This window comes from Emys orbicularis, chromosome 22 (genome assembly GCF_028017835.1).
Source record: "Emys orbicularis isolate rEmyOrb1 chromosome 22, rEmyOrb1.hap1, whole genome shotgun sequence".
Lineage (NCBI taxonomy): Eukaryota > Metazoa > Chordata > Testudines > Emydidae > Emys > Emys orbicularis.
Genome location: NC_088704.1, coordinates 9,919,083 through 9,931,089, shown reverse-complemented (window position 1 = coordinate 9,931,089; position 12,007 = coordinate 9,919,083). Strand labels below are relative to the sequence as shown.

Sequence of the window (12,007 nt, the reverse complement as noted above, 5' to 3'; positions counted from 1 at the left end):
TAATTCAAGCATCCTAGGAGCAATTAAAATATGTTTGTTGGCATTATTCGGATGGAGGTTTCCCCACCCGCTCTGGGGTTAGTGCAGTATTCCGTTCTGGACATGTATTTTTTTAATTTGTTTGTAATGTTCGTGGTTCTGAAGTTACCAGGCCTTTCACCAGTATTGAGAGGTGTAAGTCATTAGGGTTAGAGCATGGGATGATGCCTCTGTCCTGTGTAGGGCTCAGTTCCAGGACTCCGATGTCCTTGGAGGAGATGGGCAAAATCTATGCGGGGACTGCTCCGTGCACACAATCTGCTCTATGCGATAGAATGGAGCAAATTACTCCCCCGTGCTCTAGCCCTACTCCCCTACTTGATGTAGGAGGGGGATGGGGTGATGTTCTCACCTCCTCTTTGCCCCCTTTTTGGGCAATTGGCTCCCTGGGGTGAGCAGGAGTGAGCTATCAACCCTCCACTGAGCACAGGGACGGCTGTTGTTGGAGGCCCATACTGAGCTGTGCGAGGGTGCGGATGCTTCTTGCACCACAACTGAGCAAAGGCCATCACCATCCGGCCCTCCGTGCTCATCCGGGGGAGGATGCTAGAGAAGTGCAAAGTGTCCTTCACTTTAACGATTGCAGTTTAGGCCTGCGGACAGGCGCTTGGGGGCGTTCAGCTGCTGGGATTGCGTGCTGGAGTTGTTCCGTAGAGTAGCGAAGGACCTCACACCCTGTCGGGCGTATGTCTGTGCTATCCAGATAATGAGTAATTTAATCCCAGCCCGAACATCTGCACATACCATTGGCCATCAAATTACCCCAGCCCCATTTTAAAGCCAGCCACAGTATAGGACTTGGTGACTTCCTTTGCCGACTGATGTTACGACATACGTTGCTAGCATGGGGATGGGCCCTTTGAACAGTTACGCTCCGTGGTGGGGCTGCGTGGAGTGGGAAAGGCTTGGCTGTAAATACAAAGCGTATGCCCCACTTAATTTCCACGAATAGCTCTGGATTTCACCACAGCTAGTGAGTCCATGTCAGCCCCCGGTCTGGCTTTGTGACGGGATGGCAAAATATATGGGGTGTGATTTAGGATTTCCTTATCTTTTGTTCTAAACTCCACGTTCTAATGAAATTGGGAGACTTCGGGGACCGCCAATTAGCCTCTCTTGACACGGTTTTTCCTTATACATTTTAGTCTGTGGTGTCAGGTTGTGACACTGCATCGAGCTTTCCTCCCCCTGCTTCCCCTCCCCAAACGACACTTTCCTCGTGTTATTAATGTTCCGCCCTCTGAGCTCTGCCCTCTTGGTCTCTATTGTTTACTTGCATAGCTCTATAGCTGAGTTCCTCAGGAATTCCCAGCCAGAGGCCAAGATGAGGGGTTTGGAAAGGTGGAGGCAGGGGGCAGTTTTGCGATTTGTGTTAATTAAAAGTTATGGATTATTTAATGGTCTGCGGGTGGCTAAAGAAAATCTGCATGAGAATATAACATGATGGGAAAGAGAACAGATAACTTGGCCTCTTCTATACCTTTTAATGCTCTATTCCCTGCAAGATGTGGCATTTAATTGCTTCTTTCTTGACCTCTGCATCTGTGCTTCAACAATCTTTGCCTGGCAGGCTATTCCAACTAGTTATTTCTGTGCAGTTGTGCAAGCAAGTGGTTTTCAAGCTCTGTTTTCTTTCGCTAGCTTTTCTGTTCATTTACTCTGCCATCCTAAACTTCGCCATCAGCATTTTTACTGCAGCTGGTGACTTGAGTGAGCAGGGTGCTGTCAAGCTTGGTTGGCCCACAATTTAAACCATATTTTTGCAAAAAGTGTAGTGGAGCAAAAATATAAGCCAATATATTTTTTTTTTTTTGGTTCAAACTTGGGTGCATAAAGTAGACACTTAAGTCCATATTTAGGCACTGAAAGAAGTGTCCTGATTTTCCATGGCGCTGAGAACTCACGGCTGCCACTGAAGTCCATGGGATGTATGTGTTCAGCAGCTCTGAAAATGAGAGTGCTGATTTTGGTGAATAATTTAGACTACCAGTTTTGCGAATGTTGGTCATAGTTTTTTATCCTATGCTGTTCTCCCCTCATGCAACTGCAACCAACCCATGTTTGCTGACAACCCTACGCAAGAACCAGTATGTAAGATGGGAATGCTACTAATAGACTCCTCTGCAAGGGGCGGTGTTAGACACTTTCATTTGGTTTAAGCTCCTTGAAATCCATGCGTAGAAAACGAAGTGCAAAGTAATATCGTGCAGGCGGCTGCCTGTCCGCTGGAAATGTGGGCCCAGCTCTGGTTGGCGGTGAACAGTGGTTGAAATTCCAGCCATTTGGGGAAAGCGTTGCAGCTCAGTTCTTACGCACTCAAAATTATTATTATTGCTGTTACCGTAGCACTTAGGGCTTGTCTACACTGCCGCGTGGGGTCTATCTAAGTACGTCGAGTTGCATATCTTAGATCTACTTACCGTGGTGTCTTCCCTGCGGTAAGTCGACAGCTGACACTCTCCCATCGACTCCGCTTGCGTTTCTCGTTCTGGTGGAGTACCGGAGTCGACGGGAGAATGCTCAGCAGTTGATTTATCGCGTCTATACTAGACACGATAAATCGACCCCCACTGGATCGATGGCTGCCCACCGATCCGGCGGGTAATGTAGACAAGCCCTTAGAGCAGGGGTCGACAATGTTTGGCACGCGGCTCGCCAGGGTAAGCACCCTGGCGGGCTGGGCCAGTTTATTTACCTGCTGACGCGTCAGGTTCGGCCGATCGCGGCCCCCACTGGCCACAGTTCGCCGTCCCAGGCCAGTGGAGGCGGTGGGTAGCCACGGCCAGCACATCCCTCGCCCGCGCCGCTTCCCGCTGCCCCCATTGGCCCGGGACGGCGAACCGCGGCCAGTGGGGGCCGTGATCGGCCGAACCTGACGCGTCAGCAGGTAAATAAACTGGCCTGGCCCGCCAGGGTGCTTACCCTGGTGAGCCGCGTGCCAAACGTTGCCGACCCCTGCCTTGGAGACTGCAACAGAGATCAGTGCCCCACTGGGCTAGGTGCTGTACAAACATGTAGCAAGAACAGGCTCTGCCCCAAAGAGCTTACAGTCTAAATAGACAAGAGCGACAAAGAACGGGAGGGGAAACTGAAGCACTGAGTTGAGGGGTAAAATTTTCAAAAGCTTTGTAGGAACTTAGAAGTGCAAGTCTGCTTAAAAGCTAATGGTACTTAAGTTCCTAAGTCCCTTAGATGCTTTTGAAAATGATATCCAAAATGACTTGTCCAAGGTTGCACAGCAGGTCAGTGAGAGAGCCAGGGACCAGCCCCAGGAACTTATCCACAATACCCCCCAGCAGCTCCTCTGTGTCATGAGCCATGGAGAAGAATATCTCAAACACCCTGGGGCAGGCATCACGTCTTTCTGCTCCGATGGCCCCTGAGACAGCAGTGGAAAGAGGTTCCCCCTCGTGAGTTGCAGATGTTTTATGCTTCCCGTAAGAGTAATCAACACAAGAGCTGATTTGTTTGGCGAACAGGATTTTGTGAGCATTGCTCACTGTTGTGGGAGCTGTGGGTGCATCTGTATATTGGAAATGATGACCCTGGATTTGTTTATTACTCGGTTTCCAAGATGTTTGCCAGTTTTCCAGTAGGTTTCCCCATAGCTTTTCCTAAAAACTGTCATGAGCAAACTGTAGCCGTATCAGTCTTTCATGTCCGGGTGGGACAGATTCCAAAAGCTTTGCATTTAATTAAGAAAGGCATAAACTAATGACATTCCTAATGGGCAGATATTTTGTTTGGCTTTGTTTCTACCCTGGCAGGTTCCCTAATTTACTATTATGCGAGTATTGATATTTTTTCCTGCATAGTTTATTATACTGCTTGATAAAGATCTTAATCCAACAGGCCCTTTAGCTTCCTGGGTCAGTGTCAGCTTGGTTCTGAATAATAAGGGCCAGATCCTCAGCTGGTGAAAAATGACTTCAGTGTACCTGTGCCAGTTTATACCCACGGAGAATGTTGCCCAAAGTGTTTATTTCCACATTTTCAGACGCTTGTTCAGCATCAGCAATACTCTGTATAGGCCTTCAGAAGCGTGTATGTATTTTGTGGGCATCAGGCTGATTCCTCCTGTATATTTTATTTTTTTGGTTTGCATACCACAATAATAAGCCTCTACTAGCACCGAGGATCTGCATAAAAATCTTTTCAAACTCTTTCCTGCAACTGGAAGGGCTAGCAACTTGCTTTGATTTTGTTTTTTGTGTGTGTGTGTGTGTGTGTGTGTTTTAAATGAAATGATTCTCTGCAGCATCGGATGTGTATCACTTGCAGGTTTAAACTAGTGCAAATGGTGGATTCTCTGTAACTTGAAGTCTTTAAATCATGATTTGAGGACTTCAGCAACCCAGCCAGAGGCTATGGGACTGGGTGGTGAGGTTCCGTGGCCTGCAATGTGCAGGAAGTCAGACTAGATGATCATGATGGTCCCTTCTGGCCTTAGAGTCTGAGTTTAATCACATGACTCAGAGTTGGAGCTGTTTTTTAAAAAAAAGCCACCAAGTATTCTGAGACTTGCAATAAAGTCATGAGAGTTGGCAACACTGTAACACATATTGTTGTGGCTCAAGATGCTGGAAAGACGTGCCATCCTTTTCTAATGGGCAATATAGGGGAGAAAGGGGGCTAAGAAGACACTGAATGTAAGAAATGGGGGAGAAATAAGTAGAAGCTCAAAAACTAGAAGGCAAATGAAAAGAACCGAGTTTTCTTCTTTTATACTCCCGATTCTTAAGTCAATCTCATTATTTTGGGGGCCAGATTCCTGGTTTTGGAATGCTTGGGGGGGGCATTGGAGCTGGTTGAACATGTTCCATTGGAACCTTTTTTTTTTTCCCCCTCTGGAAAATTGGGTTTTTGACTAATTGAACATTTTCACAGAAAGCGCCACTTGCCTCAAAAAAAAAAAATTCAGCTTTTTGTTAGAAAACCAAAAATTGTTTGCTGTTGGCTTTTGGTTTTTTGATGACTAGACAAAATTTTTGGCTGAAAATTTAGACAAAATAAAAAATGGAGGGTTTCATCAACATTTTCCACTGGGTGAAAAAAATGTTGGCAACACAGTGTTTTAAAGTATATTTTACTTATTATATGTCACATCAGAGTCTTCTGAAATACATTGAGTTGCATTATTTCTCTGTACCTTAGAAAAAGCCAGATATGCTTATTAAATCCTTACTTTTGTGTCACTTTTTCAGACATGGCTCAATAGATTTTCCTACAGGTTCATAGGGCACAGGTTACTGCTAGCTAATACAATCTGGAATTAGTCAGCAGCACTGGAGTTTGCGTGTAGGAAAATAAGATGTTCATTTCTTAGATGTGCCTATCGTGAGAGTGAAAGGGAGTGCGTATCACACTTCGAATCACATTGCATTCCTATCACCTGTTCTGATAGGATTATCCAGCTGTTATAGAAACTTCGTAACGTAATGACAGAGGCGCACGGTATTGTAGAACTGATAATACCAGAAGATTATGGTGCAGGATTAGTGTTTGTCTGTTGTTAACAATAAATTGGGAAAGTACAAACGATGCACTGAGGTGCAAACTGTTACATTACTGTCCTCTAGAGGTGGGTTCAAGCTACAGAATTTGGATCGGATCGGCACTGCAAAGCACTCTAATGGACCTGGATCTAAACAATGGGTAAACAAGGATCCAAAGCGAATGTTACAAGCCAAGTCCATGTCTAGTTTATATATTAGCTGCCTCCCCGCCCCCTAAAAAAACCTGCATTGAATGAATATCCTTAGTGCGTATCTTCAAAAAAAAATTGTCTTCAGTTCCCTGCATGTAGATAACCAAAGATACACCTGTTCTGTTCTCTTCATTGCTTGTGTTCATATAAATTAAGCCCTGCCCATTACAGTGAAAGGGATTCTGTGTAGGACGTACTACAGGAATAATAATACGTCCCATTCTCGTGACACATACATTCCATACTTCCTCAGTGAGGGTCTTTAGTTTTGTCCTGATAGTTTTCTTTCACCTGCTTCTCCTGGCAGGCCTGATTCCCTTCTCATTTACACAGGCGAAAAGCAGAAGTGACCTCACTGAAGTCAATGGAGTTAACCAGGTGTGAAATCAGTGCAAGGAGAATCTGGCCCTTTCAGCCTCGTTCCAGTTCTCCACCTGTGCTACCTCTTGCCTGCAATGTGGTGGTCATAATGATGCTCCACAGTCATAATACAGCACTTTCCATCCAGGGATCTTAAAGCACATTGCAAAAGAGGGTTAGTATGATCTGTTTTAGAGATACGAGAACAGAGCGATGACATGCCTAAGGTCGTAAGACCGTCAGGCATAGAATCCGGACCTTTTGCCTCCCAGGTCCATGCGTCATCCGCATTGCCTCCCTAGTACGGCAGAAGAAGGCTAGTCCAGTGGTTAGAGCACAAGGCTGGGATTCAGGAGACCAACATTCAACACCCTGCTGTACCAAAGACTTCGTGTGTGACCTTAGGCAAGTCACTTAGGCCCAGATTTTGAAAGGTGTTTAGGTGTTGCTGCACCTACCTGATTTAGGGGCCTAATGTCATTTTCAAAACAGATTAGGAGCATATTTCCTATTGACTGTTAATGGGATTTAGGCTCCTAAATGCTAAATCCCTTTTGAAGATGAGATTTAGGCTTCTAAGTCAGTAGATGTTGCAACGCTGAGCGCAGCAGTGCTTGAATACTTTTGAAAATCTGGGCCTTAGCCTCTCTGCTCTTCATATGTAAAAGAGGAACAAAAAGACTGCCCAACCTCACTGGTGTGTAATGAGGATAAATACATTAACAGATTGTGAGGAGCTCAGATGCTAAACTAAAGGTAGCCATATAAGTCCCTAAGCAACAGCAACAATTATAGGATTATACATCATGTAATGTATCTGCCCTATTATCTGTAGATCCCCTCTTCCCATCCTTCACATCTCCATCATTACCTTATGGCAAATCTGCAGCCGTTAGAACCAAAGCCCGTTATTTTCCCTGCATGATGTTTTGATCTGTCTCCCTCGGTCCCCCCGCTGCGATGTCTAGTAGGAAACCAGGAGAAATTGGCTGTTGTGTGTTAGGCTAGATACTAGTTCTCTGACCCTGTTTTCAGATCCCTCAGCTCTTTATTTTTAATGACACTCATCAGCACCTAGATGACCAGAACAGGCTTTCAGCAGGAACAACACCGATCTTGTCAACGTACCATCCCTCCCCACTCCCATGCCTGCTTGTAAAAAGACTTCTATAGAATTCTAAAGAGCTTTTGTGCAGAGCCTCCTGCATGTAATCTGTCTAATCATATTATTCTTATTGGCTGTTCAAGATTTAAGAATTCCCTTTGAGTCTTAAATGGGTCTGGAAGATTAGAAACAGTAATTGCAAATTTCTGCCCACGCGTCTTTCTTTGCAGAGGTGAGTTGTTCCTATTATTGTTGTTATGCCAGTTGAAATCATTAGGTTTGTTGGAAGTTTCCAAACTCCAAATGAAGCTAATCACATGTTACAAAAACCACTGGCAAAAATCATTTGGGCTTTTCTTCTTCCCTAGTTGTGCTGCTATAATCATTAGGGCTGCGTGTGTCAGCGACCCAATGCTAGCCGCCCTAAAGATGCGAGAAAAGGTGAGAGGTTCAACTGGTCATTTTAAACTAATCCTAAATAGGCAACAGCTTTCTTGATTCATTGCATGAAAGTATCTGAGGCCTGGTCTACACTAGAAAATTAGGTCGGATTAACTACGCCACTCAAGGGTGTGAAAAAGCCACACCCCTGAGAAGTGTAGTTAAACCGACCAAAGTCCCCATGAAGACAGTGCTAGGTCAATGGAAGAACATTTTTCTGTCGCCTTAGCCACCGCCTCTCAAAGAGGTGGATCACCCCTTCCATCTGCGTAGGTAGCGTCTACACTAGGAGGGTGGTGAAACACTGGAATGGGTTCCCTAGGGAGGTGGTGGAATCTCCATCCTTAGAGGTTTTTAAGGCCAGGCTTGACAAAGCCTTGGCTGGGATGATTTAGTTGGTGTTGGTCCTGCTTTGAGCAGGGGTTTGGACTAGATGACCTCCTGAGGTCTCTTCCAACCCTGATATTCTATGATTCTATGATACACTGAAGCACTCCAGTGGTGTATCTGCAGCCTCTCAGCTGTCCTGCTGTAGCATTTTAAGTGTAGACAATCCCAGACGCTGTGCTATGGAGATTGTACCAGCATTACCGTATGTTGCCGTAGCTATGGTGACATAACCCTGTCGTATACACTCAGCCTGCGCCCGCGATGGGGTTTTTCTGTCAATGCAGGAATTCCACCTCCCCAAAGGATGGTACCTACATCGATGGAAGTATTTGTCTGTCAGCGTGGCTGTATCCACACCAGGGGTTAGGTCAGAATATCTAAATTGGTAGGGGAGGTGGTTTTTCACACCCTGACCAACGTAGCTATGGCAACCGAACTTTTAAGCATAGACCAAACCTGAGTACATTCAATTATTCTTTGAGTCAGTGCAATGAAGTAGTAGGAGACTGAAAAACTCAGAGAGAGAGAGACAGAAGGGAATGATTTATAGACCCCTATTGCAGAGGGAGGACATCAAATCACTTCATTGACAGGTTCTTCTGACTGTCATATACTGGGATGTCAGACTGGGATGAAAGGCAAGGCCCTCTTTCGCTTCGGTGCCAAGTCCGGATGCTGCCCATTGTTCCTCACAGTGCCACTCCGCAGTATCCCTGGGCCCAGGAAAGACTTTTGGTTCTGCCAGGAAGCACCTTTATTTCCTTTGAGAACTGCTGATCCATGACTGTTACCTGGAAGGAGCATGCCAGTCCCACGCGAGCCTTGTGTGAGACTTGTCTGAGCATGGCAGCACGTAAGGGCTGGGAGCTTTTGGGTTAGGGTTGCCAACTTTCGAATTGTACAAAATCGAACGCCCTTGCTTCCAGCCCCGTCCCCCTCCCCCAAGGCCCTGCCCTGCCCCTTCTCTGAGGCCCCGTCCCCACTCACTCAAGCCCCCCTCCCTCTGTCACTCACTCTTCCCCACCCTCACTCACTTTCACTGGGATGGGGCAGGGGTTTGGGGTGCAGGAGGGGTTGCGGACTCCCGGGTGGGGCCAGAAATGAGGGGTTCAGGGTGCGGGAGGGGCTCTGGGCTGGTGCAGGGAGTTGGGGTGTGGGAGGAGGTGTGGGCTTCAGCTGGGGATGTGGGCTCTGGGGTGGGGCTGGGGATGAGGGGTTTGGAGTGCAAGAGGGGGCTCCGGGCTGGGATCAAGCGGTTTGGAGTGCGGGAGGGGGCTTGGTGTTCCAGTCAAAAACCGGACACCTGGCAACTCTATTTTGGGTACAGAAATCCTTTCACTATGCGTGCATGTGTGTGCGCACGCGCGTGGGGGGAGGGGGGGGAAGGGGAGGGGTATTCCAAGGAATAGGATGCATTGGGGCAGCATTGCTTAGCCTAGGCATTTTCCATGGCTGGCCTGGAGGGTAATTTAGTTGAGCTACTTTCTTTCCCCAAGCCCATGAACGTTATTCTCCTTTGTCCTTTTCCTAAGTGGCGTTTTCTCTCCCCCCACACACACTTGCACCCTTACTTTGAATTTTTTACTGAACGCCAGCAGCGCTTTGCAAGTCAGTAACCACACACGGTCCCTGCCCCAGGGTGCTCGCTCTAGTTTAGGTGCAGACAGAACAGTGCAGACATACGGGGTGCAATAGACCAGGGGTTCTCAACCTTTTTTTTTCTGAGGCCCCCCAATGTGCTATAAAAACTCCACGGCCCATGTGGTGCACAGCAACTGTTTTTCTGCCTCTAAAAGCCAGGATCAACATCGGGGGTAGCAGGCAGGGCAATTCCCTGGGTCCCCATGCCACAGTAGGTTCCCACAAAGCTAAGTTACTCAGGCTTTGGCTTCAGCCCTGAGTGGCAGGACTCGGGGCCCTGGACTTCAGCCCCATGCAGTGGGGGCTTCAGCTTTCTGCCCTGGGCCCCAGCAAGTCTAATGCTGGCCCTGCTTGGCGGCCTCCCTGAAACCTGCTCGCGGCTCCCCAGGGGGCCTCAGACCCCTGGTTGAGAACCACTGCAATAGACTTCCCTGAGACTGTTCCTTCCTATTCTTTTTAGCTGCACAAGACGAGTCCATGGCACTTCCCCTTCTCTTAACATCCATGGTCCCGTCTTCCACTCTGCTGCTAGATCAGTCTTGCACCGACTTGAATATGTCCATTCCCATCTGTGCTAGAAGTTCATACCGATGGGCTCCGTCAAGGGAAAGCTCCGTGCACCTTCTCCTATCCCTTTCACATCCGCAAAGGGCTGGACCCCGTCTAGCTTGTGATCAGTAGATTCCTCGGCAGAAGTGCCCAGGCTAATACCTCACTTCCCATCTACACGTCAAAGCGGAATCCCGCTCTGATCTGAATTTAAACGCGTCTTTGGCGGTGATATTGATTTAGCCTAAATAATAAAAACCATTAAAGAAAACATGTAAGTTGCTGTGGAATTTTAGCTAAGCGAGAGAGAGAGACACCCACACTCTCTCTTACTTCCTGAGGCGCCGGCCAGAAGATAACTGTAAAAGAGACCAGATCAAAGCATAACAGTTTCTTATTTAAAGGTTTATAGAAACCTGTCAAACTGCCCTAGCGAATGGAACATGTGTGTCAGCGATGCTACCGCAGGCTTCTGCAGAGGGCTCTGCAAGTCAAAATATTTCCCCTTGCATGGTAAGTGAAAGCAAAGCACTGACATGCAGCGAGGATGGGGGGTTTTTTTGTAACGGAGTGTCTGAAATGGTAGAGAGGGCTTCTGATTTTCAGAGCTCTCCGTAACCCAGCATTTTTCCTTGTCCGTGCGGCAGAAATATTAAAAGATTCTGTGTTCTCTTTTTTTAATACATGAGCAATAAAATAAAGGAAAGGAAGTGGGGGATTGAGCAGAACAGCTCCTCCCGATGTCTGTGGAAGCCCAGTGGTGGCAACGTGCATTGTTGCTGTTCATTAGAGCAGGCCAGAAATTTTGGGTCAAAATGTATTTTTCAGGATAGAAGATGGAAATTTGTCCATTTTTCTCTAAAACTTTTTGGGGTTTTGAGGGGATATTTGATATCTGCCTCACAGAGCTTACAGTGGAAGGGCCTGATCCGGGTGAACAGACCTCTAGGTCCTCGCTGAAGCCCATTGACTGTGTCACAGTGTCTCTTTGAAGGCACTCCATGAAGGGGTCTGCACATGCAGAGTTACTTTCAGGATGAGGTTTAAGGGCCTGCATCTGCACATATTTAAGGATGGGATTTTAAAAGCAGCCTAAGGGAGATAGGCAACTGAGTTCCATTGATTTTTCAATAGGGTTTAGGTGCCTAACTCCCTTATGTTCCTTTGAAAACCACCAGCCTAAGCATGAATAACTTTTCTTACAGGCAGTTCCACTGAAATAATAGAACTAACCCCATGAGTAAAGGGGGTTAGTCCTAGGCGCAAGATCAAGCCATAAAAAAAGACTGGAAAACCCCAGGCAAAGGATGGGGGATAAGGAAGTCACAACCTGGGGCTCCTAGATATTACCACAGTACAAATAATAATAAATGCAAAGTGATCCAAGTGATTTTTGCCACATATCTAGTTAGTTTCCTGCTTGTTGTTGTTTTTTAATTCTATAAAAGCTATACCCATCTTCCCCCTTCTCCATGCAATTTGGCTCTGAATTATATGGATTGTTGTCTCATATTTGGGGGGTAAAGAAGTCTAGTGTGGCTGTTAGTTTCTCCCAATGTTGTGGAGGTCCAAATCTGAAATGTTGTTAGAAAAATAAGAGTAGCTAGCAGTTCTGGACCCACTACATTTCCTTCCTCGCCGAGGGAGTCTGGTGACAGATCAGTTAATCGGAGCACGATTCATATTTAACATAGAGGGCAATTAGTGTCAGCAAGTCTCTTCAGACCTCTGCCATAAAGCCCTAAGAAACTGGAGAGGATCTAGCAAAGAAAAAA

The 12,007-nt window shown here is 46.7% G+C and overlaps 1 protein-coding gene across 4 annotated transcripts in view; it reads left to right on the top strand.

Annotated features, from left to right (window-relative positions):
- The window catches only part of KAZN (kazrin, periplakin interacting protein), a 747,507-nt gene that overhangs the window by 469,882 nt on the left and 265,618 nt on the right, over positions 1-12,007 (top strand). Inside the window, exons 2-3 of one of the 4 annotated variants that reach the window (XM_065421354.1) lie at positions 187-228; positions 4,332-4,339. The exons of the other annotated variants lie outside the window; for them this stretch is intronic. Coding sequence (XP_065277426.1) covers positions 187-228; positions 4,332-4,339 — 50 coding nt within the window. The remainder of the gene's footprint in view (positions 1-186; positions 229-4,331; positions 4,340-12,007) is intronic. 4 annotated transcript variants of the gene reach the window in all.